Source organism: Anser anser, assembly GCF_964211835.1.
Source record: "Anser anser genome assembly, chromosome: 6".
Taxonomy (NCBI): Eukaryota; Metazoa; Chordata; class Aves; order Anseriformes; family Anatidae; genus Anser; species Anser anser.
Genome location: NC_139726.1, coordinates 21487925 through 21515899, shown reverse-complemented (window position 1 = coordinate 21515899; position 27975 = coordinate 21487925). Strand labels below are relative to the sequence as shown.

The following is a 27975-nucleotide window of genomic DNA, read 5'->3' as shown; positions in this document are numbered from 1 at the left end:
TGCTCATATAATATTTATTTATTAATCAGTCTAACCCTTTAATGCACCAGTTTGAACAAAAGAACTTAGTATTAAATATGTATTTCATTAATTCAGGTCCAATTATCAAATAGATTTGTAACTACAGACGAATTTTTATTCACTTCTATTACTAGCTACCACAGTCTGAGGGTTATCTATAAGCAATGAAACTTACTTGGAATATATGCATGCATATCCATAGGCAGTTTGAATTAAAGAACCCTTCAGAAATTTAATACCTCATGAAGGTTAGTCTGTGTCATATAGAAAGTTTAGTTTAGAAACAGAATTTCTACTTTTCAGAAATATACCGTTACAAAGTGGAAATTTCATTAACCTAACAGCAAATTTACACCAGGTTAGTGTTTCAGCAAAAGAAGTTCCTTGCAAAGTCAAAAGTTAACTGTATTAAAAGTTACACAAATTCAAGAATGTGCTTGTAATTTATATATAAAAAGTGACAACATAAGATCTGAATTTCAGTGATCTTAACACATTTTCCAAGTCCATAGTTGAATCCACCTATTCCTGCCTTAAACTATTACTTGAACTGACACATGCTTACACTTTTAAGATTTGCATCAAATCATTCACAAGTCTACCACTGCTGCCCATCTTTAACCGTCTATGCTGGTATGCGGGTTGCAGCTTCCTCTTCCGCATCAGCTCTGTTGGCATTTATTTCTGCCAGCGTTCGACCAAATCGAGTCCACTCATCGCTGCGAGGAACGGCAATTTGCTGTTGACAAAGATAACATTATTTAAACCTACCAGTACATACAAACTGAGCTCATTATGAACAGCAGTATTTGTAAGAGGTTCTGATAGAACAGCTTACCTTTATTTAGCATAACTTTTAAAGTAGTCTAAACATCAGAAGCCCTGACTAATAAAAGCAGAATTTGCAAGTCCTGTATTTATGCAGTGATACTATTACAAGCTTGCACGATACGCTTCTGAGAGACTGCCTCCAAAGAGGAACAGTAATGCAATGTCTGCATCCAATCAGTCACGTACTACTGCAATACACATACTTCCAATAGCAACATCTTCCCTACAGAACCAAGTCAAGACTTCTTCATTTCATTTTTTTTTGTTCAATACTTCTCAAGCCACGGTCAGAATTCACAAAAAACTGATAGAAAGAACATAAGATTCCTGCAAACAACACTGTTAATGGTTTCATCTTATTTTGCCAGCCTTACAATAACATTTTTACTTTTTGACTGTGTAGCTGACAGATGGCATGCTAAGAAAGGCAACGAAGCTGGTGAAGGGTTGAGAAAACCAGTCTTATGAGGAGCAGCTGAGGGAACTGGGATTGTTGAAAAGGAAGCTCAGGGGAGACCTTATCACACTGCACTATTACCTTTAAGGAGGCTATAGCGAGGTGGGGGTCAGGCTCTTCTCCCAGGCACCAAGTGATAAGGGGAAATAGCCTCAAGTTGCGCCGGGGAGGTTTAGGTTGGATATTAGGAGAAATTTATTTACTGAAAGAGTTACGTGGCATTGGAATAGGCTGCCCAGGCAAGCAGTTGAGTCACCATCCCTGGAGGCCTTCAAGAAATGTGTACATTTAGAACTTGGTAGGATGGTTTAGTGGTGGACGTTAGTACTAGGTTAAAGGTTGAACCAGATCTTAGAAGTCTTTTCCAACCTGAATGACTCTGTGATTTTAAATCATGCTAGAATACTTGAAATAGACATCTAAAGGAAAAAATAATTTAATAATAAAAATTAAGCTTTATTCCTCTAAACCAGAGGAGGGGGGAACTTAAAAGGAAGTTGTAAAATACAAGTCAAAAAAGCTTGAGTGTTCTGTAACATACTTTGCACAATACATGGTATACATACCTCTCCCACATCGTATATAACTATTTGTCCCTCTGAATCACCTACAGCAATCTCTCTCCCAGAGTGTGTCCATCTCACACGGTTCAGAGCAGGATTGCCCTCCACAGTAATGCTCGCAGTTGGCACCTGTATCCATTTAAAACACATTGCTAAAAATGCACGAGGATTTCTTAAGTTACACATTACAGAACATACCTTATCCCTCAGTGATTTATCAAACAAAGTACCTGATATTTCAATTTAGGCAGAGTTTGTAGGTCTCAATTTACTCTCGGCGGCCATAAGCTATCACTAGTGTTATGACCGAAACAACACATCTTCTGTCTCTTGGCATGATCAAAAGGCACATCTGCACTCCTGCCATGAGACAGGAGGCACATGCCTTTTAGCCCTCTGATAGGCATGCATTAATCAGACAGCAAGGAGGAGCCCTGGGAACTCAGGAAAGACTTACGGATAGAGGGCTGGCAGGTCAAATCCAGCCCAGAGGCTAGAAACGGGCAACTCTAGTTTGAAAACATAGGCTGGCATGTGCTGCTTCTTCTACAGAACTATTCTTTCTTCTGTGTGCAGTTTTAAGACAGTAAAATTTCAGAGAGCTGAGTATCTGTAAGATTTTTCCTCTCAACTACCTCCAACAAGTTTAAGTCTCAGAAAAGGTTTATACTATAGGTAAGTATACACCTTACATCAGCAATCCCAAATGTTCAGTCCTCTAAGTTTAGAAACAAATTGCAATTTCACTGCAGTATTACTGTGGCAATAACAATATGGCAATAAGAACAATGGTGGTGTATAGGTGGCAGGCTTGTTCATACTGTTAAACTGCAGGCTGCCAAGGCCGTATTGAGGGAGGTCTAAAAATTCACTTTCACAACATGGATTGGTATTAAGCCAACAGATGTTTTATGTTCATGTTACTGTTAAAACAATTTAATTACTGTTGCTATTCATTATGAGCAGTCATTTAAGTTACTACCCTGTAATCAAAGAATAATATTTATTAAGCAGCAACTACTGGAATTACAGAATATTTAAGAACAACAACAAAAATGCTATGGTGAACTCTGGACACTTTTTTCCAAAGCGTACAACTTCCTGCTATATTTGACTGTTAACCTCACTCTCCCTCACCTCAGTGTCATTGTTGAGATTCCACAGGTCAAGCCTGCCCATCCCATCCACACAGGCAAACAAGGCAGGGTGAGTTGGAGACCACATAACATCATAAACATAGTCTGAGTTGTCTTCAAATGAGTAGAGAGGTTTGTTATTCTGAAAAAAGCAGATGTAACGCAATACCCAAAGTCAGCATTTCAAATTCAAAAGCTAACAAGTAAGGCAAAATACAGAACTTCTCAACAACATTATGAGAAATAACTAAAAAGTGATTCACATTTTAAACTTACTTTAAAAAGAAAAATACCACAATGTAACAGCAAAAAAAGTAATTCTGGCAATAGGAATGCCAATTCTGAGCCTCTACATGCAGTTTAATTGACATGAGTTTTGGTGCTGTCCTCTAGTCCTCCATAAAATCGTAACAAAACGTTTGCAGTACACATAATATGAAGAAACTGAATTTACATGATTTGCATGATTATATTGTAATCATTGATAATAAAGGGCAAAAGGTTAAACAGAATGGATCAAAAGTACACAAATAATACATAATCTGAAAGCAATGACATCTTCAAGTCATTAACTAGTTTTGTTTATCAGCTGTCTTCTCTTTGTAGGAAACTGAAAAACAAGCACCAGGAATCAACTAGACTGCTGCTATGGACCTCGAGGGCTTCACACAATTTGCCTTCAGTTCACTGAAGTTTCTTAAGTAGCTTACATTATAGCACCACCTTGTGTCAAGGATTATGAAGAGAACCACCAAACTATTTATTTCAGTTACCTTAGTTGTCCAAAGCTTTACCGTCCAGTCAAAAGAAGAAGTGACAAAGAGATGCGAGAAGTCTACAGGTCCAACTGCTGCATGGCAATGAATACCTGTGATTGGTCCCTGGTGTCCTTCAAACATCTCACTGATTCCAGCTTTGCTGTTTTAGAATATATAAAAAAAGGTTAATTTCTCTGGAAACCATCTATCTGCAGACAGAGATAGCACTGAAATATAGTTTAAATTTAGCACCAAGAAGATTTTGCCACTTTGTATGGATGTATGGACCCCATTGCAAAGGCTTCATCTCAACAGGCTCACAGAAGACCAGGCTTGAATATGGACCTTAATTCCAACATCTCTTTTCTGCTATCCTTAAGTGCTAAAATTTACCACAGGGAGCAGAGACTCATTCAGCAGGTACCAATCCACTCATTTAACTACACCGTTCTCCAAGCAATAGCTAAAATTTTGAATCATACAAAAGAACAAAATCCAAGCCTCAGGAAGGAGCAGAAAACTCCCACTGACTTAAAACAGAAGATACATGTACTTTGTGGACACACATTAGGGTTCAGACATAAAACAGTAACAATATATTCCTAATAGTCTCCTATCAGAAGCAATGAAAAAGGAGGGAGGGAGGAGAGATGGGAAGAATGTTACAGAGAAGTGATACAATTTCAGTTATTCTGGAACCAAAAATCTGTGCAGCAAGGGTGATGTGTATTTGAGATGAAACCTGGACACTCAATTATATTTAAGAAAGCAATTGATAAGATACAGTCAGACAATTTCAAAATAGATTGAACAGCAGGAGAAAAGCTAGCCAATTTAAGATTTGTGCGTGATGTTACTGTACAATTATCTGCAGAACCGATATAAAGTTTGGAATGTTCTGCTACAATTCAAATGAATAAAACCTCAGTGACCTTTCCTGCCCCCATCACTGCAAACAACTCATAGCCAATGAAGAGAGCATAGTACCAATTCAATATTCAAACTCCTTCTGTTTTTAATGAAGCTCCTACTTGGAAAATAGAATGCACTGGAATTCATACACAGCTACTTTGAACCCCATCAAGACTGACGACTAAGCATGCACTATGAATATATTAGCAGTGTAAAACATACAGGGACTGATCCTTTCACTGTTTTTAATTCCTTTGAATAATTAAAAACTTTTATTCACCTGCCATGGCGGCATGCAGTGTAGACTGAACCTTCTTCACTTCCAACAACAAAGTTGTTGACATCTCCAATGGGGAAGGACATGCAAGTAACAGCCACAGCCTTGGACTGTTTGTGAACCAGCTCCATGCTATCCTGCAGTGAAAGTATTTTTAAAAGTATTTTACTGATAAGAAACGGAGTATTATCACTTACAAGGTTATTTAGATTTCTCAATAGTAAGTATTTTTTGTGTTTTGCTTATATAGAATTGGGCAGAAATGAGCAATTTTTTTCTTGTGTTAGTGGCAAATACAATTTTAACAACATCGCATGGGGCAGAAGAGGTCTTTTATCAAATGCCTACCAAGCTACCTTAAGAATAATTACGTATTGTGAAAATGTTTATTAATACTTTATTAGAGACGTTATGTTTTTTACAAAATAACTATCTGGAATAGATACTATACATACCAAAAGTTATCTTACCTGTGGCTGGGAAAGCATGTCTAAACTCCAAGAGCATATCTTCCCATCGGTTGAGATACTGATCAGGTTATGAGCATTCTGGGTCCCAACAACATTTACACAGTACACTGGGTGCTAAGAATGTAAAATACCATCAGAAAAAGGAATTTCCAAGTCTCAACCAATTCTGTTACAGTTAATATACTGTAAAATATACAGTTTCATTTAGTGAAAGAGAAACAGTTGATCACAGTATGGTACAGAGAATACTTCCCTATAAAACAAATAGCAGTTTTTCTGGCACTTTCATTTTTATGAATAGCCCTGTTCTACAGTGATAGCACTGGAAAAACATGGACATAAACATTTAAGCATTATAAATCAAGTGCACCGGACAGTTTCCTAGAGGTTAAATACATCTCAACAGGGAACAGTCCTTGTAGATATTTCACCCCCTACCGTGTGAGCAGCAGCTGAAAGCGGAGTTCTCTGCACTGGGGTTCTCTTATTGCTGCGATTATCCCATAGCACTATTTGGCCTGAGTATGTGCCACCAACCACCAAATTGGGATGAAATTTTGCAAATGTAGCTGACATCACTGCTGACTGAAAGGAAAAAACAACCAAAATACACAAATAACTATCATTCACTGACATTAAATCTAAAACCAAAAGAAAATGTGACCAAATATCAGAATAAGTTCTATGCCTAGATCTGATACACTGTTTCAGTGTTCCATCGCATCGGGATTCAAAACCCTTTGTGAACGCCAATAAGCTTTTAGTTTTAATTTGCATTCTGAAAATGAAGTTTTCCTCCTCTGTTTTTCCCAAATGTATGCATTTGTATTTCCTCCTAGCATGGTTTGTTAGAAAGGGAAGGTCCAGTAATGCAAAAGACTTTAATAATATTTACCACATTCTGTGGTCATTTTCTTTGAGAACGTACAAATCTGTCTCAACACAATACAGCTACTTTTGCAATCTGGGCTTTGACAGTAATCTGACAACACGGGATTACATTTTGATTTAACTATGTAATTTTTCAGAATTATGACATTTTCAAAATTATGTGGCTATTCCAGGCTTTGCACAATGAAAGAGACTTGCATATTTTTATTTTTTTTAAATCTTTCATAAAACTACTGAGAAACCTCCATCTGCCTTTTTCACTTGCAGCATATGTTTCTCGTTTTCATCCTTACTCCATCTCCTCAGGCCATCTTCATTTTATTCAGTAAACTACGCTCTAGCAGTACACAACTCTGCTCAGTCTCCTTACATACAAACCTTCTTTGTGGTTCAACCATTACACAAGAAGGTTTTTTGGTTTTTCAAATAAATTAAAATAAATTAAAATAAGAAAACGAGCTCTCAAGCAAGACTGAACTCTGAACGATGTCAGAAATTCTGGAACAGAAGAATGTTTCTAAACTAAGGTCTCTAGCTATCAACATCTGTTTGCAAATACATGTGGTTAAAGTGAATGCCAGCCCAATGAAATCATTACATTGACAAGCACAAGGAAGGTACTTGTCCAGGCTCATCAACATAAAATCTTTAGCCTCCTGAGACAGAATCATACCTGGCAGTGAAAGACATACTCTGGGGTAGTTTTCTTGTACTTCATATTCCACACAAGCGCCACTCCATCAGGCTCATGAGGTGCATCCTCATTGTTGTTGTAAGAGGCTACAAGTAATTCTGGGTACTGAAAAATACGTGAGAAAGATTCAAAATAAGCAAGATGATTAACTAATGGTCCAGACAATCCTAGAATCTTTGTTTTGTGATGCCAAAACATGGTTAAAAGAAAAACAACAAGACTGAAAATCATTTACATCATCCCTGTGAGAAACAGTGTCAGTTAAAACAGCATTTATTACAGATTTAGCTTATAAAACAGTATTAACATACTAATTAAGTTCTTGTTTTTTTAAAATCGTATCTTGCTTTTAAATGTGAAACCCAATACTTTTAAGTGAGCTTTGTCTTCTGAAGCTAACACCTCTACATAGCTCATAAAACAGAAACAATTATGCTGAAGATTTTTTCTTTATAATACAAAGATGTTGCTACTTTTTACAAAACATTGACGTTTGCAAACTACGGAGGATGTAAGAACTGTTCTAAGGAACACACTTAGAAATACAGCCTATATTAATTATACTTACACTTAAAGAAGGGTCAAGTGGACAGAGCTAGAAGAACTTACAAAGATGACTGCTTATTATAAGCACTTTTTACCTGAGACGACCAGTCCAAACAACTGACAACACGATGCTTTGACCAACGTTCATCAAAAAACTGCCTGTTTAAGGATAGCTTTGCTCCTGCTTGAATCTCTCTGTAAAGGCAATTAGGAGGAGTTAATCTCTGACCATTTTTAGAGTTACAAATATTGTACATTCACACTAAAGCATTCAATGTTCATGTTACCCTTCTTTGTCTTCTAAGTCTCTTCCACTGTAGTCAAAGAAAATATTGATTTGCTCAGAAAGGGCTCTTTCAACAATCCTTGTAGAGTGGTCAAAGAAACTTAAAAATTCTTCAGAATGCAAAATTTGTTGTTTTTCTTCCTCCGTAAGCTCATGAGGGGCAGCTGGAAAAGGATTACACACAAAGTTTCTGTAATGCATACTTCCACAAATTCTTTTTTCGGGGGGTGGGGGGTGGGGCGGGAGCGGCAGTATTCATCATGATTCTGGAACAATTGTTTCCTAACATCCATACAATAACTAAGTGTTAAAATGTAACTAAAATTATTTTCAACTTAATGGAAAGAAAAGTTAAAATGTATTAACGTTTTTCTTTGTAGCACAAAGAACTATGAGGTAAACTGTACCTTCCTCCTCCTCCTCCTTTTTTAATGTTTTTTCTTCCTCAGGTTCAACTAATGGCTTTGGTGCAACCACATCATCTTCATCTTCCTCATCTAAGAAGAAAAAGTACAGTGAGACTGTCACTGGTTTTAAAGAGGTACAGTAACATTCTGTAGGAATCTCAAAGATATAAAATGGTATAATTTAGCTTAAAATGGTTGTATTTATAGTGTAGTTCCCAGAATAATGTTATCTTAAACCAAAGATCATTGCAACGCTGTCTACACCTGGATTTTAGTTGCAGTAAATTATGTATCTGTATAAACTGAAAAAGAGGGATTCTTTACAATTTCTTACGCAAAGTGGAAAACTCTCTAATAAGCATTTATGATTCCACACAAAACCACGTGGTAGATGTATGTTCTGTGTAACATACTGACACATTAATGCTGCAGAATAAAGAAAAATCACGTCTGAAATAGTCTACAGAGCAGCTGCTTACTTGTGATCTGAAACCATCAGAGTCTAATGGGTCTTCACGTGGCATGAAGATGGCTTACATTAGCTTTCAGGTTGCTATTCTGAGACGCAAATTTTGCTAAAGATAATAGCAGGGAGATTACATTTTTTCTGTCATTCTAAATGCAAGTCTCATTATCTGCATCATGTTTGGCAATGAGAACTTTACAGCAAAATGTGTTTTCCCTAACTGCAATGAGTAACATAAAATGTTAATGTTCAGAAATACTGACAAGGTTTACAGCACTTTCTGCATTTGTACACTTTATTCTTTTAATATTGTAAACCAGAAAATAACTTTAAATTACTTGGTGTTGTGGAATAAGCATTTCCTGGCTTTTCTTCATCCACTTGCTCATACAAGCTTCTGAAAAGCTATTTTTATTGGTTAAACAGCTATGTCATCTGTCAATAAGGGAATGGCAGCAGGAGTCTACTACACACCTCATCACAAGTGACGAGACAGTTTTCAGCAGGGGCTAGGCTTGTTTGTTGCAGCCATCTCTCTGACCCGTGTTCAGCTACCTAACGACAAAAAAAGTCCACATGCACACACACACAAAAAGAGGGGAAAAAAAAGCGTGGTCAAGGGATGGGAACCAGCTGCCAAGCCATGGTCCCAGCAGCCAGGCCAGCTGACTAGATAGCAACAACCAGATGGTACTGCTAGGATTGTCTCTCAGCTATGAGGTGGCAATGGGATGGCACAACATTTTTCTGCCTGACTGCCTCCAATCATGTCTTTCCCCAATGGCAAGCCTGTGCAATTACCAGCACTCCAGGAGGTCTACAGACAAGCCTTTACCCTGCAAACAAAATACAGCTTGTAGGCCATACCAGCTGCCAAACCACACACATAGTGATAGGTTTAAAGAGGTCTGAAAATCTTTCTAACTCCATAGTATAGGCAATAAAAATATAACTGTACCTGCAGGAAAGAAAGCTTTAAATGACACTGTATAATGCACACAATAATACAAACTCCAACTTAATCAAAATGATAATGACGTATGCCAATCCTACATTACTTGAAATTGAGCGATTTTTACGTTCTGACAAGTTTACAGAACTAGGATAAATGGCATGAATGATTTCAATATATGCTCATACTTTTGAACCAAATGGTGAAGGTTAAAATCTTTCCTTTCAAGGGCCTCAATCAGCCACAAAGGAAAACAGTAATCACTGTCTTTTCAGCCAGCCCAACCGCATTTGTCAGCCCTTTCTCCGTCAATGCAGCCAGAGCAATCAACCTGCCAAACATTCAGAATGGAAAAACAATCTGAAAATACAGGGTATAATGCACCTGCCAGTGAAAATGGCCATTTCAAGAAAAGCTAGTGATCTCAGTGACCCTGCTGAGGAGGCGGTGGTGCAAAGGGGAAAGAACGCGTAAAAGAATTCTTAGTGATCTCCACTCTCTTGCACATTGACACTTCCTTACAAAGCATGCCAATTACAGCTTTTGTGCTACTTAAAAAAAATGAAAGCTTTTTTGGGCAAAATAATCACGCAGAGAAACAGAAAGACACTGCTCCTTTTTAGATGGATTCACATGTACAGTGGACTAGTAATCTGAAAACCGTATAACTTCTAGCAATTCTAAAGCACGGAATTCTTAATGTCAAATCACTATAGGTGTGAACGCTAATTAATTAAAAAAATGTAATATGAGTTAACAGACATGATTTTGAGAACAACAAATACAGGACCACATGTTCACAATATAGTCACTTGGACAAAAATCCCCCTCTCACTCTCCCTGCCAATCAATAATGCAGATTTAAATGACACCTTAAATTCAGATATTTGGTTTGGGGTCACCCGGGATACATTATTCTAGCTTTGAAAGTCCCAAATTAGAAATTTCAACCCAACCCCCCTGCTAGCCACACTACACTGATTCTAAGTACCATTTTCAGTGACAGGAGTCAAATTCTTGTCAAATGCAGATGGTCAACCCCTTAGTGCTAAGTGACCTTCTAATCTACATATTTTATTCAAAAGATCATATAGTTGATTGCTCATGCCTTTTAATGTTTGAAACATAAATGGCATATATTATACAGAGATCTAAATTCCTTCATAGTACTTTCACTGCATACAGCCAGCTGATATTACTGCATTTAAATGCAGGATACAGCACTTATTTTAATATTCTCAAAGTATCAGACTTGAAATTGAACATGTCATCTCACTGTGATTTATCTGTAACTACATAAATCTAAAACCTTCTCTTTAAAGAAAGAAGTCACATGCAAACTTTCCTATTAAGGGATGGGGGGGGGGGACACGACAGGGGGCGGCAGCAGCAGCAAGTTCTTGATCTCATTATCCAATACCAGGATGTTTTCTCACAGACATTTACAAAAGGCAGCATGAAGCTGTTGGACAATATATGAGAAGTTTTTGTTTTAATTACTTCTTCTCACATATCTTGAATTTATAAAATTATAGTTCAGGTACAGGTATTTGCAGAGAATTGGTAAAAACAGTAATTATTACCCAGCAAACACTGGAAGACTGTACAGAATTCCTGAAAAAGCTGCACAACTGTATGTCAAAGATGCACTTGTTTCATTGGTGTACTGTATTTAATGTCAGCTATGTAAGTGTGGAAATTTTAAAGGCACTGGCTAACTTCATCCTTGTTATTCATTAATAACTACCTACTGATGCTTTATGCTACTTCAATTGTCAGTATACCACATACAACTCCTCAATTAAAAAAAAAAACACGGTTGCTGAGACCTAGAAAAGTCATAGGGCTCTAAAGACCAGAAATGGGACTCTGTCACATCAACATATTGATGAATATTCATCATAAGATGCTAAACAATTAACTCCATGTTTTCTTCTGACAGGGGAGCAGGGGATCTTCGTTTATAAACAGCCATTTTCACAATGACAAATTTCTTGTCAATGAATGTTAAAAACAGGTTTAATGAACCACAGAATTTTGACTTTGAATTAACATCAGATGTTATGTTAACATGTGATGTATTCTGGCAAGATGGAAAGAAAAGCAGTACTATATACTAGGCTGCACCCAGCAATAACACTACAGAGTGAAAGTTCCAGTTGTCTGAGTAATCTGTTGCTGCAGAGTAGGTTAATCAAAGTTAAATCATCTGTGAAATGGGTGGCTTTTGTTAAGCAGAATGTGTCTTCGTATCAAGTTTTCCCCATCTATATTTCGCTGTACATTTAAGGCATGTACAGGGTAAAACATGAATATATAAGGCTCCATTATTTCTTGTCACAATATTAAAATGTAAAAGTGCTACATTCACCATTAACAAGCATCCAAGAGGCCAATTTTATACCCTAAAATGCTATTAGTCTGCTTAAGTCAGGACAAAAGGACAAAATTAAAAGGACAAAGTGCTTAATATTCTCATTCTATGTCTTGGAGACTTTACCAGACAATAACTCCTCAAAGAGGGGAGCTAATGCAGCAATACTGCCTGCAGTTAGTTGTGATTGCATATGTGCAGTATTCTACAGATGCACTAAATAACAAATAGCCTGTTAGCCCAGGAAAAGCCTTAACTGCGACAGTTGGACAGAGCTGTATTCACCTATATGCCTATCTGTCTTTGGATTAATCACTTTCAGGACCTGTAATATTACATCTGGCTGTTATTGGCTGTACTGATGACTATATTCTTTCTATGCAAATTTCAACATTATGTCAGCGAATCACAAAGGAAGATACCAAACAGTACAGTAGAGAGCAGCGTAGCTCGAACTATAGATAAGACAAAATGTAGCACTGATGATTACAGTACTGTACATGGGGGCCAACACAGAGCCTGCAGAATATGAAGAAGTAATCCAGAGTTCACACATGAATTGCATCTCTGCTGCTGAAACTGCTTCTACCACTGCCTGCTAGAAAGAAATGAGGGTATGAAGGGAACACAATTTCCAGTATATTTTCTAAGAGTAGATCTAGAAGTCTGCTGCCTGATACAGCATGCCAAATAGAGGCCAAACGATAATCCTAATAACCAGTTGACCACACTAACTAAAAACAACGTCCACCAAAATTGAACAATGAGGAAAGTGGGCAGCAGCGCTGTACACAGCACCATGAGAAGTGGGAAATTGATTTAGATAGCAGAAATGGGGATGACAGAATGAAGATGCTGGGGAATGGAGCTGCCTAAAACCAGGATGTTCATGTTATGATGGTGACAAAGATTATTGAAGTGGTAGTAATGGCACAGAGACATAGATGTTTAAGCTTATTAGTTACAAAATACGGGAGGATAGCACTAAGTATGGCACAACACTTAACAAAATTAATCTCCTTGGTCCCTAAACCAAAAAAAAAAAAAAAGGTCATTGGTACTGTGTCACAGAATGGCAAAAACAGAAATGTGCCAGGAAGATGAGAAAAAATGAGCATCTCTGCTATTTTCCTAGGAACAATGAACCATTCCATGATTACATTTCAGTTCCTTTACAAAACAAATACAGCTGCTACAGAAACAGTAGGATGAGAAGATTAAGAATATTGAAAAATCTGGAGAAAGAAGTCCAAAATGTGAAAAAAAATGAAAGACTGAAATGAGACATTTAGGTGTTCATCAAAGCAAGAAGCTCAAGAGCACTAAGGTCTCCACCCTGACACCATTTCTTACTGTATTTCTCCTCTACGTCCTTAGTGACTTACTTGTATACACTGAACCCAGATGAAAAAGCAGCTACGGGTTGCAGCCATTGTATGAGGAAACCATAAAACAAATACTGCAGATTTACCATCTAAGTCTACTTTGGATATCTTCCTATAAGAACTATGAAACATGTTTAACAACTTCAATTTGGGGAAATTTATTATTCTGTACTGTACAGAATACAGTGAATGACTTCCTGTGACACAATACTTCCTACTCTAAAGGCAACTAAATCTCTAATCACAGATGGAAACTGATTTTTAGGAGGTATACTGATTTTATTCTCTTACAATGCTATAAAAAGAATCAATTTTCCCAAGACAAACACTGAGGTCACAATAAGTCAGCCTGTTAGTACTTCAATTCTTTGCATAGAGAGGCAACGTTGCCACTAGCACTGAGGTAACATTCTAGCTCCAGCATCAAGGGCCATATGCACACTGGTCATGCGTTCATGCCAGGTGGAGAGGAACGATCACTGGCTCAAACCAGCTGCAGCTGAGAAGCCTATTGAGAAGATAGAGGGGAGAGCTACTTCATATTTAATATTGCCTGGGACAGTGCAGTATGTCTGCACTACACGGAAGCATGATCATGTAAACTTAGTCTACCTCCCTTCTCAAACTAGAAGAAGCATTTTCCTGTTTTAGATTTTTGAACAACTGAATGCTGTCCTTTCTGTCAACTTCTGAGAGGTCTGACCTCCACCTTTTTAAACCAGAACCATTGGGGTGAAAGGTATTCATAACTTGAATTTAACTTTGCTACACTGAACCCAAAATGGACATCTTCAAAGGCCAACTTTAAGTTGAAGGCATGAAGTCCCCCCTGTGTAACAGTCACTTTACTTGTGTTGCCACAAATATTTCCATGGCAATTAGCAACTCTTTCAGTTTAAAGCTAGTTTTCCCCAACTTCCTATCTGTCTCAACAGACAATTAGTTTTAGCTTGAACATTTCTCGGTTCAGGTCAAAATATAACACAAAACCAAGATACAATCATTAACATAGGTTCTCTCCAGTTCATTTTATAAAAAGGTGTGGACAGTGGATCTAACCTAGCTGAGATGTCAACTTAAATTGTGAACATAGGGCTTAATTATCAATGTATATAGACAGTCTTAAGACAGACCTTAAAAAGATCCTTTACAATGAAATGATGAGCAAGCATCTTCAAGTGACTTCTGTGAAGCACATATATATAATACTAAAGAGTGTACAGAAAACAGTATTGTTTTTAAGGTGGAATGGATCATGAGACAGTATCTCTACTATCAGATAAACACAGAAGTACAGGTGAGCCATCTTTCCAACTCCCCCACAGTAAACGTCAACTACAGCCTATCCACTTAGGGTGAAACTAAGATCATACAATGCCAGGCAATTTCTGCTGACAGTGAGGAGCACAAGTAAAACTCTTTGAGCACACAAACTATGAATTAAGTCTTCAGATACCACAGTGAACCTGACAGAGGGAAGGAAAAAAACCTGAGGGATTAGAGAATGGAAAAGCTGAGAATAGGGGAGAAAAAAAAGGTAAGCATACAAAGCCTTCGAGTAAGTTGTGTGTGGGTTCTTAAGTGTCATAAATGCAAAATATATCCCACTTTCATTTCCCAGTTGTCAGCTACTTAAGCAACTTGGTGTCTAAGTGTCGGAGTACGAAACTGCCATGTATTATTAACAGAGCAATGTTACTGTTAAACAAGATGCAGAATGACAACAAGCAATGACTCTAAGCAAGACATGTATGTGTTTGATAGAACTTGTATCAATTATCTCACAAATCAACCTTCATTCTACCACATTAAGTTTCAAGATCACAAGTGTTAGCTCTAATACAGTCAGTCATCATTACTGCAATAAAAGAAAAATAACTTAGGTTGTAATAAGTTAACCATTCACCTTCCTTTGGCTGAGTCATAACCGGTGTTTGCGTCTCCTTTGTATATGTAACAATTTCTCGAGGAGGAAAGTCAACTTGTGTAATTTTGGCCATTCCAAGTTTAACAGGTCCACGTCTATATGAAATGAATAGAAACATTAGAAAAAATAGTTAGCTTTATAAATTACTTCATATTTTGACTAGAATAATACTCATGACATCATGTCACAGCTTTGTCAAACTTAAGCCAGATGGAAATTTAATCCTGAAGAAGTCACAAAATTATGATTATTATTATTTAAAATCAATAGCTATTTCTACATGTAAGACAAAAATAAAGACATGCAAATATATACAGATATCTAATTATATGATGTCATTTTAAAGCTTTGTTTTTGCAGTTGCCTAGGGTACTGCTACATATATGAAATACCCATATTTTCATTGAACTGATCTGCTCATGTGACTATTTGTATTTGTTTTAGGACTTCAAAACTTAAACAGCTTAGTTACCCTGAATGTAAAAGCATTTCCTAGTCCACTTAACCGTGCAGCTCTTTTTTATCTACCTCTAGGATGCTATTTAGAACTCAGAACTGCAAGTCTGGTCTGAAACTCACACATTGACAAGTGATTTATCCATACTACATTACTCCAGTATATAATACTGGAAACCTCTGAGCTTTCTGACTTGAGCTTATGAAAGATGCTATAAACACAGATACAGCCAGTATCAAATTATAATGCAAAAATATATTTCCAAAAACCACACAATATTAATTCAGTCTCTGTAACATCCTGCAAAAGCTAATCGATCATCATATGTACTGTAGTAATTATGTGAAGATCCAACAACAATTTAGTTATACGAAGTGTAATTTCTTATTAATGACCCCTCTCCTAAGATGAAAGAAAAAAAAGCAATCTCCTTTCGAAGTTTTCGGTGGACAGAATCATAACTCATATAGAACGATATGGGTTTTATTAAGTGATTATAATGAGCTACAGCTCAATATAAACATTTGTCATTCATGTATATTATGAGAAAAGATGGGACTCATTCTGTCTGTTTTTAAAATGTCTGTCTCTAAGCTTTTTATTTTAAAGAAATTACTTTAAAGTTTGTCTTGCCAAAGAAAGACTCAAAGAAAAACATTAATAAAGTAAGCTCTTATTAGAGATAAGCACATTATTTATATTAAATAAGATCAAAACTTCCCATTACAAGCCAACTGCACTGTATCTTGGGACACTGAACTTCTTTAACTCACCAAACAGTCTCTTAACAGTAACTTGATGTCTTAAAGAATAAATTAGTTCTTATACTTATTATCCAGAAGTATATGAAAGAGGGAATATAAGAAATCTATGCAATACCCCAGATCGGAATCAGAGTGGAGCTGAAGAACTGATGGATCAGTATCCCAATGCAGCGTCCTGATACCACAGGTTGAACAATCATGCAGCATTAGCAAAAAAGGCCAGAGATTAGTGAAGCAAATACACACTATGAAATGCTAGAGTTACAGTAAGCTTAAAAGTTATTTCATTGTTCACAAGAAATGAGGCAACATAATATCAGTTAAGGGAAATTCAGCAAATATTCAGTGCAATACTATATGCAGTAAATACAAAAGTTAAAAAAGCAAACACAGAATTCGGAGCTATTAGAAAAGAATTAAAATCTTTTGAAGATTGAAAGTTAAAGGCCTGCAAACAAATGCAGCCTTTATGAGAGGCTAATAAAAATATTTTAAATAGTGACAAGAACCACTAAAAACTTTCCTTTTTAAATCTGTTCAGATTTGTTCATGTCATATGAAGACAGATTTGTTAATGTAATGCAATATTGCCCAGAGCAGTAAATATGTGGAGGAAATTGTCATATTGGTAAAGGAAATGAGTCAACACATAAACCTTTTGGTAGAGGGGCAAAAATGCATTTCCACTGGGAAAGAGAACTGCTAGAGTTTCCAAAATGTGACATTGCAGTAATTACGGGTTAAGCACTGCCTTGGGCTTCTAAGCGTCATCTGATTTAGAGCCAACTCCATTTAAGATACTTAAATCTCGTAGAACTAGAGGACTTTATATTAATAACACATTTCAAAGTCATGTGGAATAATGAACAGAATTGATCAAGTCACTTTCATATCAGAAGAAATATGAAGTGGGAACTAGATCTTCCCTCTCCTATCATCTTAAACCCTCATACCTTTTCCACAGATTTCCATTTAGTCTACCGCCTGCTATCAGGCTTACGCAAAGTTTTTAAAACAAGTATACAAGAGAGATTAACAGATGAACATGCATCTGAAGTTTTCAGATATTTTTTAAAATGTTTTGTAGCAAATGGAAAATAGTTTATTGACTTATCATATTTAAATAATAAATTCTTCATTTTTTCAATTTTCATCCTAAACACAGCAATGTTCTTATAAAGCAAGTACGGAATTCCAAAACAAAGATGATCACCAAAACTTACAGGCAATGTGATGAAAACTCACAGCTACGAGTGTGCCATTCATTACTTTGTTCTTATAGAAACTATACATTATAAGAATAATGAATTTTACTTAAAAATTACAAATCTACTGTCCCAGTGTTATTATTTAGCAAATCATCCTGCGTAGCTGATAATGCATCCATAACCATAGCTTAATACCTGAATCTCTAAAACCTTGACATATCTTCTGTGCATCAAAAAATACCCTATTTTACCATTCATTATTTTGAGTGTGCCTATTCTTTATGTCTCTGCTATTTTTCTTGGCTAAGTAGATTTAAGCCTGAAGTTTATTTTGGTGCCTGAGATTTCAGGCTGGATATTGTTCATACAGAAATTCAATCTTGCCATGCACATGAAAAAGAAAACAAAGCAAAACCAAACCACCACCTCCTAAACCTTCATGTTACTTCAGCAAAGGAGGACTTATCTATAGATTTAAATGCTCCATCACCACAAACACTTTGCCAACTTCTTCTGTCCCACTTAAGAGGAACTTAGGCAATATACATTTAAAAGGCTCCAACTTCTGTGCTTACTTAAGACCTAGTCCTTACTGAGGTTGCCCTCCTGCTTTCAAAGTTCTTTTTTTGATTTTTCTTTTTAAAATATTAAAATAGCAATACTCTGCCTTTTAAACTAGTTAAAAAATCAACATGCACTACAGTACTTACTGTTAAATTCTTCTCAGAGACATTCTTTAAAAAAAAAGTGACATTCTGAGATAAAACTCACCCATAACATATGTATCACAATCATATAAAATACTGTTCCTTTTGTTTTCCAGAAGTTTGTTATGCCTTAAGTTAAATGAATTTATATATAAGCTTCAGTGAACTTAAGCTTCTATTCTGCCACATGCTTGAACTTGTTTAAATCCAGGTAAATTCCTAATACACATACATCTAAGTACTTTCTGCACTTACAAACTAATTCTATATAAAAAAAACCACAAAACTTAAAAGTAAACTAACTATGCTAATTTCCCATCTTGAATTTTTGCTCTTAACTTAGAAAGAGAAAAAACGCTGAGGTGAGAAGGAACAAACAGTAACAAATGCAGAACTAAAAGTCTTTACTTAAATAAAGACAGATGGAAGTAACAGCAGGAACACAGTCTGAACACTGCTTTACTAATTACTAAGTAAGTGAAATTACTGGCAACGTTCAGTATCAGAGACAATAAGTGACTAAACTCATAAAAGAGATAATCATCACAAAGTATGGTTGTGGCATGAACAGAGAACTGTAGAATGGCCACATACCAAAAAAGAACTAAAATAACACACTGATGTGAACAGAAATACATACATTGAAAACAATACTCTCGATTTAAGATTATCAAGAACAGTGGAACAACTTGTCTTGCTAGCATACCACATATAGATATGAAAGCCACCTACGAAATGCCAGCTATAATGCTAGGGCACATCACACAGTCCAACTTTTAGGTGGAAGTGCATGCATACAATAGGAATGCCATACAAATTTGTACTAATATACTAGGATATCGACATTGTTTACTGGAGGAGGGGAAGAATGTTACCTGGTGATCAGAGACTAAGCAAGCAGACTCAGATCTCTTACAATGACATATATAGCCTTAAATTTAGCTATGCATTTCATATCTCCATGCCTTGAAGACCACAGCCTTTCTATGCTTCCATGTCTCGGAACTTGTGAAGACCCAAATTTAAAGTTTGCAAATGGATGAAGCTATAGAGGCTTAGGATGTACGTCTTCTCAAGTCTTCATAAAAAAAAATGCATGCATACAACAACGCTATGTTACTATATAACTGGAACATAAAACCAGAGAGCACATTACACCTACGAGGCAGCAATAAATTCAGCACACAACATGGAGTTCAATTAACAGATGTGGTGAAAATACTGTTTCATACTAACTTTAAATTATATACGAATGAAAATAAAAGCCTTTTTTCCCCCCCACATCAAGTAACTCTTGTTGTGTTTTTTTTTTTTCCTTCTATGCACTAAATTTAAATATACAATGACAATTAAATAACCAGTAATCACAGATTTCAAATAATTTAAATTTTGGTTGTTATTCAGTTAAGGAACAATGCTATTGGTTCTTTAGTTACATGACAAGTGGACTTGAACTGCATAGTGAATAAGCTATGCAAAAGACTGCACCTGAGCGCTTAAAAAAAAAAAAGCATGGATTCATATCTGCTGCCTCTAGTATTCCCTGTTTCAACTTAATGGTTGCTACTTTGAAATAAGGACCTTATCACCTTTCTTCAGGTCATTAAAAACTCAACTATTTTCAGGCTAAGACTGTGTACACATAACCCACAAGTGTACAGTGTACTACAGTCTTCCAAAAAGATGTTTCAAAGTGGTATAAGTATTCAGTCTTTCTCCAGAACAAAGATTCGTTCATAAAGGATGAACAAAAGGAACTGAGGATGCTGTGCTTTAACGAAACTTCATCCACAATGTATATTCAGAAGTTACAGTACATGAGTAGTGATTTTGCAGGGGAGGGAAAATGTTATCAGTGTTAATAGGCAAATGCTGCTCTTGCTCACAGAGTGGGCATGGGAAACATTAGAAATACCCTTCGGAAGTAGTTTCTGATCTTATCGCCCATAAAGCTCCATTCTTAGCTCCTAGTTTAACGGAAGTATTTAATTGACTCTCTTTACAGTAGCATTTCCCAAACTGTTATGAACAAAATATTGCTCAAAGGGATGTAGCAAGTAGCAAAACTGAAAAAAAAATGTGGCTGTTCTAACATGCTTGTAGCTTGTGAGTCGTACAGTTAAGTTCTGAGAATGGCTGCAAGGTGAAATAACTTGGGAATACAGTTTTAAGTAAAAAAAAAAAAAAAAAACAAGGCAAGGTTTGTAGACAGTATCTTCTGTTAGATCCAGCAACATGGAGGGAAAAAGAAAATAGCCAATATCCATACACACTCTCCTTTAAAGAGCTGGGAAGTTTGATTTTTCTAGTTCTATTGTCCAGAGACATTCGTGCTTACAAGAACATTACCACAAGACTTTCAGACTCTTCAAAGATGAAGCTTTAAACTTGCAAGCTTAAACAACTCAAAGTTTATGCTGGTAATCTAAAATTAGTTAAGTGCAGTTGCATTTCAAATCTTAAAGTAAAGCACTTCTGTAAAGTAGTCCTTGTTCACAGATTCAATATTGGTGTAAACTGATATTTAAGTAATTAACTTTGATTTCTACAGTTTCATGATTCAGAATGCAAAGGAATATAACAAGGTGACATACCTAGATCCAACAGCGCCATCACCAGAGTCCTGGCTTCCAGCCTCACTTGGCGTACTCACAGATTTGGAAGACGGAGAGGTAGGAGGAGGGACTAAATAGTGAAACAGACAGGTATCCGCTGTTACTACTCGCAGAGGTTGCACAGCTTAGGATGTTTTAAAATTAATTTAACATGAATCATTAAAAAAAAGTGATGGCAAACAAAAAATACGTGGATGAAAATGAACAGTAGAAAAAGAGGGGAAAAGACAATGTTAACATTTCATGCTGGTCTTTCATGCAATTGTTCGGCATTTATGCATCTGGAGCATACAAGACGACATGGAGGGAAGAACATTAAGAAAAAATGACTTGAAAACAGATTTTTTTAAAACGGAATTTTAAAAAAATGGTAGCACCTATTTTTGCAGGACAATTTCCACTAAATCATGTTGATAAAACATAAAAGGAAGATACTTATTGACATAGCTTTGATATAAGTTTTCACAAAAATTACACACTGAAGGTATTTAACTGGTAGTTTTGTTTCAAAGCATATAATCAAAGAAATGCAGACAAAAAAAGTGGCTTTGTCATAGAGCACACTAGTATTTTTGCTTTACTTCTAACCAAATCAACACAAATTCTGCATATTACGCTCAAGTTTGTAAGTGTTAGATTTTGGGAGATTTTTGTGTTTTTCTGTTTGTTTTTTTGTTCTACCTGACAAGCAGCCTAGTACTGATACACTGAAACTTTTTCTTAAAGTCAGTTCATTTCCAGCATTTAGATGAAGATTGCAATTAAAATCACAATGTTTTTTTGGAACTGATACATAACAACGAATGATATGCAATCTAAAGAACACAAAGCTATTTCAAAACTTCTTTTAACTTTTCTTTCTAGAAATAGTTAACTTTTTGTTTGTTTTAGAAATAGTGAAACTCATTATTTAACAAATCTTAAATTTATGCTTAAGAATCAGGATGGGCGTTGAAGGTTCTTTTATGCTTCACTTTTCAGTAACATGTAAAGCATTCATAGCATGGATTCACTCCTCTGCAACACCAAAGAAGAAATTTTAACCAACTGAAAACCAATTAGTTATACAAGTTGGCATATATCCTGCCAGAGGTCAGCCAAGGGAGAATTCAGAATTTATATCTGCAACATTTCAGTAGAATTTCCTGAAATCACAAGTATACTGCAAATTCTGAAGAATGTTTCCATCTTATCCCAAAACAGAGACATCGTTCTGGTTGACAAAAATTCTATCCTGAACATGCAAAAAAAACAGTCAATATTCTGACCGTTTTTAATAAATTGACTCAATTCAATAAATTGAGTCTCTCTACAAGAGAGACTTTCATATAGGTTTAAAATCATATAGTTATACTTTACAAATACATACACACACCTATATTTTATACACATGTATGGGTATGTATGCACACAGACAAGTTTTGAAATGTTCTCCAACCTAGTATCACCATCTACTGAATAGTTTACACTAAAAGAAACATCTATAGGCCTTCATATTGTTATATATCTGTGCATTACTGAAAATGACAGCATTTTAATGTCACCCATTCGTAAACAAACAAGTGAAATGACAAACTTATCTTGTCACCATTTAAAAAAAAACAAAAACTACATATACTGCTCTAGCTGTATGGCCAAAAAATTCAGTACCTTAGTTTGATGCTACAGTGCCCTCTTGTGGAGCAAGCAGTTTTTTGGGAAAGTCTTCCCACTGGTAAAGTAGTATCTCTCAATGAGTAAGTGTTAAGAAAAGGCCAAGTAAAAGTCCACCTACCCCAACAAAGGATGCCTTCTAGAAAGTTATTTTCATTCACTTATACATATATATATGTATGTATGTATATGTATATATTATACATACATATATATATATATCTAAAGAGTATGACAGATATCAAAAGCATACTTACACTAAGGTCCCTTCTCCTGTAAGGAAGCCACCTGTCCTTGGCAGTTACCAGGACAATAATTGCCTTACAAATTTTTAATACAACTTCCTAGGAAGGAATCTAATCTCAAGTGATCCACCCACACTGACAGCATGAGCTGAAGCTATCTGCACACCGTGCTGGTCAGCTCTGTTAGCTTCAGTTCAGGTGCATCAGCACTGTACTGTCATGCTTTCCCAGTACCCAGTCAGCAGACAGCTTGTGCCTCAGGCACGCTGCTGTGAGGCAGCAAGTAGAACATTTTAGCTTGACCTAGCACTCATATTAGAACTGCCTATCTTGAAAGTGAACAAAATGAATTATCTGAGTAGCTGTGTACTTAGAAGGCTGTGATTAAATAGGGGGACAACAGGATTAAATACAACACATGCAGGGTTGTACCCTGGGCTCAGATGCCAGCACCTCAAGAAACTTTTCAAGGACTGGCCATCCCGTGGTTTTTAGATTCTTTCTTACAGATTAAAAAAAAACACAAACCAAAAATATGTATTTCTTTAAGAGTCTCATGTTAGCTGCCTTAGCAAAGCCACGTGCAAGAAGGTATTCAAATATTTGCCTGCTGAAGAAAATCCCTAGTAGCTAAGAATTGATTACTTATATGCTAGTGCTAGCACAGCCCAAATGCAGTCTACCTACAAATGAACCATCAGAACAGCTCAAGCTATTAAAATTACTGCTGTGGCTGTTGGAATTGGAGCCATGTTAATGTTGTTTATTTCACATTCATTTTCAAATGTTTGAGGACAGTCCAAAAGCAATTATGAAGTTGTAATCACACACAGACTATACCCAATTATTATTACTTTTTATTTGCAAACTCAGTTGAAATAGACCCTCATCATCACTGAGCCAAATTGAAAATTAAGTTTTAACCCCTCTTTGATTTCAGAGAGAGAGTTGAAAATTGGAGTTGAAGTACCACCCTCTCCACTTTCATTTACCAGAGAGAAGTGGCTAAGTAAAGGCAAAAAGCAACAATCAATATACTAATTCACTGAAGAGCAGCACAAATACGAATCATCATCCTTGACAGTTAAATTTTATACTTTGCCTTGCTATTACTCCATCAAAGTCAGTCAGGTATTTGAGATAAGGAAAATGAGGAAGTAAAAGGCACAGAAAGAAAACAAGCCAACCCCACATGAAAATATTAGGATTAAGATTTAGCATCATGAAAAATGGAAAAAAACACAAAAATAATGTGCAGGGAGAACTGAAAGAGAAAACAACAAATTTGTGATATTTATATAACTAAAAACCTCCAAATAATCTAAGTAGAAAGCATATATTTTACAAATATTACTAGCAATGTGTACTGAAGCACATAAGCACATCACTGACATTTATAACAAAGTAGTACCAGAAACAAGATATGCATACCCCAAAAATAGTGGCCACGGAAATTTCATGCTAGTTACATAAATACCACAATACTAACAACAACAAAACACTTATAAACTAATATTAATATTCCTACCAACAGGAGATTCAGGTGTCAGCCCCATGCTCTGAAGTAATGCTTCAGCTTCTCTTCTCTTCTTTTCAAGATCAGATTCTTCTTGTACAGGAAGAACATCTTTCTTCTGATCAGTCTAAAAATAATTCAATATCTAAATTCTGGCATTTAATAGGTATTAGGAACGGTTTCATTTCATTTCTGAGATCTCGCTGCACTTTCTGTGCTACCGAAACCTATCATCCCATGGGTTAGTTACTTGACTCTATCTACAGAAAGGATCTTCGGAATTACTAAAGTAAAAACAAAGGGAATCACAAGTTTTGCAGCTTTAGTACTATCTTTAAGTAGTTTTCTTTAAAAGTTGTTTTGTTATCTGCTAGATTTCACACACAAGAAAGTATTAATATCACACCCTTATCCTTATATAATTTAGACATACTGGAAGCTTTACTGTGAAAGATTCTGAACACTCCATGTTTTTCCACATTTCATTTAACTGCTTACTTGATTACAGAACTTTAAATCATAGTTTAAGGTGTTCAAAACTCAGTCACTGTCAAGTGAGTATTTCTGTAAATATAAATTAATTATACAAATACCAGCCTTTAACAGATGCAGCAAAATCCAGACCAAGTTACACTAACCCTACACCATGATTAAAGACTAACTACTTCTCATGTGACTACACATCATACTTCTGATCTACCGGACATCTTTTAAAAAAGCTATTTCCAAACTTTAGAGGAAGATCCCAACTGATAAGCTGGGAATCATATGTGGAATCTCAAGTACAGGCAATATGTAATTGCAACATCACCAGAACATAATGAGATATTTCCCTCTCCCTTTTGTCTGAATCATTTTGCTGGCAGCTGCCCAGACTTCAGCCATAAGCTAATTTAGAACTTGTATAAGATCATAACCAAAAGACAGGATGTCATGAAAAGGGCCACAACACACCAAAGCATTCCAACAAAAGTTTTGTTTATGATCTGCTTTCAGGAGAAACGTAGCATTACACCACTGATTGTCACTTACATTAGCAGAGATAAATCCAGGAGACTGTTAACAAATCAAGTCTAACACACAAGTAGCATGCACGTCCTGAGTGTTGCTCTGACTTTAAAACTCAGGTTAAAGATGAATCAGAGCAGAATAGAGCACACTGTTCAATAACAATACTGACAGTCAGACAACTCATACAGACATCCTTGAAACTGCATTTCAGAGAGGAATTCTTTAAGTTATATCATCACAAATCATTAAGTAGAGCTTTTGTGCAATACTTCAGTTAATTCTCACAGTAATTGCATAATTCATTATTCACGACGCACACAAGCATACAGTTTGTATTTCTAAAACTACATGTGGGATTTTTTTTTTTAATTTACCTTACCACATGGATAGTTCTAAAATAGAAGAAAAAGTAGGTGTTTGCCCTCACAAAATGAAAGCATTACATTTGCATGGACCATTAAACAGATGTTCCTTAAATAACGTGGAGCGATACATGCCATCCTTTTGGGCAGGCTACATATATTTGGGGCAAGTTACATAGGCAAACAGGCAAGGTTCAAAGGGAATGTTATTTCTTACTTCTTTCTTCTTTCTTTCTTCCTCCTTTCTTTTCTTTTCCTCTCTGATCTGAGCTAATCGTTGCTTCTTGCGCTCCAACTCCGCCTTCAGCTCACTTTTGTCAGACATGGCTGAAACACTGATCAACACAGAAATCATACCACAGGTTTTTTTGTTTGCTTGAGATTGCTTATTTATAGGAAAACTGTTATCATTAAAGTAACTATACTAAAGATAGAACAGTGAAAAGTCTTACAATCCTAATTTAAAAAAAGCCACATTCCTATTTCCATGTTTCCTTCACTCTTTACGTTCTCACTACTAAAATTGATTTAAAACAGGACGATGATACGGTGACAGCACCCACTGCTAAGGTAGTACTGAAGCTGTTTGGAGGAGCTGCTTTGAATCATACGTTAGGCACTGAAGACAGGGTTATCTGATCTTGCCATATGATTCTGCACAGCTACAGAGCCAGCTACGGCACATACACATAGAAAACAGCATGGACAGTGCCCCTGGAATATTTTTACTTTCTATTTCATCCCCTAACTATTGACATATGACAACTTAGCAGTATGGAAGTGATATATCCTGCTACATCCAGTTGCAGAATTTAAAACACAGATTTAACAAAAGATTTAGTAAGACCACCATAAACTGCAAGGCAAAGTAGGTATCATCATGACAGCCAAAAAAAACCTGTCAAACATACAATACCAATCTTTTTATGTTTTATCCATAGACATCTTGCACGCTGCTAAGAAATTGTTGGATCTTTTAAAGACAACAATTCTACAAAAGCTTTGTTACATAACTAACCCAATTAAAAACAGACAGGAAATCCAACAATAAACAAAAGCAGAAAAAAGCACTTCAGAACTTAAAGATTTGGGACATGGACAGGAAAACCTGTGTGAACAGGCTGGGCGAACAAACTCTTAATTTTAGTGTTAAGCAAATCCAAGCGAGTAGAGGAAGTGCAGAAGTGGTTCTACCACAGCCAAGGGATCTATAAGGGCTTTTGCACCAAACTTGATAATACTAACATCAGATTACACATTAGTGATACGGCTATTTACGTATTTAAAATTAAAAATATGTGCAAGTGTTTGCATAGCCCATCTAAGGGCAAGAAAAGCTGTAAAACGCTGCAAGGCTGACTACATTTACCCCACTATACACACCGGTAGCTCTTCCTCCATATTGCCTGCAAACACTTAAGTGCCAACAAATGATAATAATAATAAAAAAAGGCATTTTAGGCTTCAAAGCAGCCCGGGGAAGGCGTGCTGTCACCGCACCAGGGCCCCTCGCCCCAGCCGCCCCCCCGCGCCCTGCAGGCCGGGGCAGGCACCACGGCGGCAGCAGCGCCCGGCCAGCCCCGCCCGAGGGCGGCAGGGCCGAGCCCCGGCCCCACGGCCCGCAGCCGGCCCAGGCAGGGCCCCACCCCGCCGCCGCGCCGGAGGGTCCCCGCTGGCAGTCCGCGGCGCCCGGCCGGGCCGGGCCGGGTGAGGGCAGCGGCCGTTAGTGCCGTTAGTGCCGTTACCGCGGGACCCCGCGCACCTGACGGCGAAGCCCAGCTCCGCACCCCGCTCGCTTCCGCCCCGCTGCACAAAGGCGCCGGCAGCTGACAGGCGGGCGCCTACGGCGGGCGCGGCGGGTCAAACCAGCCGCGAAGGCGTTGCGGAGACTTACGGCGGAGCTTCGGCAGCAGCACCTCGCTCGTTGGCGCCGCCCGGGGAGCGGCCCTGGGGGGGGGGGGGCGGCTCAGGCGTGAAGCGACGCGAGGAGGCGGAGGGCACTTCCGCGGGCCTCAGCACCGCGCCCCTTCTGCCGGGGAGGCGGCTGTGAGAACAACGACGCCCAGCATGCAACGGGCGGGCCT

At 37.1% G+C, this 27975-nt stretch overlaps 1 protein-coding gene across 4 annotated transcripts; it reads right to left on the bottom strand.

The window, feature by feature from the left end:
• On the bottom strand, positions 1–27956 carry DYNC1I2 (dynein cytoplasmic 1 intermediate chain 2). 4 transcript variants are annotated; one of them, XM_083842465.1, is made up of 17 exons: positions 27786–27950; positions 26109–26226; positions 24531–24645; positions 21084–21174; positions 16690–16749; positions 15333–15448; positions 8250–8339; positions 7844–8006; positions 7652–7751; positions 6990–7115; positions 5864–6010; positions 5426–5539; positions 4959–5092; positions 3782–3926; positions 3010–3150; positions 1876–2001; positions 1–760 (listed from the first exon to the last, which is right to left on the bottom strand). In XM_083842465.1, the coding sequence occupies exons 2-17, from the start codon at positions 26214–26216 to the stop codon at positions 647–649; spliced, it is 1890 nt and encodes a 629-aa protein (XP_083698591.1). In that variant the 5' UTR covers positions 26217–26226; positions 27786–27950; the 3' UTR covers positions 1–646. The 4 variants fall into 4 exon arrangements, with proteins under 4 accessions (XP_083698591.1, XP_083698590.1, XP_083698593.1 ...); XM_083842464.1 differs by having other exon boundaries at positions 27654–27795; XM_083842467.1 differs by lacking the exon at positions 16690–16749 and having other exon boundaries at positions 27786–27956.
• Positions 27957–27975: the final 19 nt, after the last annotated feature.

Excerpts from the sequence above, each read along its gene's own strand:
- DYNC1I2 (XM_083842465.1), bottom strand. The coding sequence starts at position 26,216 with ATGTCTGACAAAAGTGAGCTGAAGGCGGAGTTGGAGCGCAAGAAGCAA. Across the intron at positions 5,540-5,863 it reads TTTCAGCTGCTGCTCACACG|CACCCAGTGTACTGTGTAAA; the intron begins GTAGGGGGTGAA and ends TTACATTCTTAG. Across the intron at positions 761-1,875 it reads TTATATACGATGTGGGAGAG|CAAATTGCCGTTCCTCGCAG; the intron begins GTATGTATACCA and ends CTTTGTCAACAG.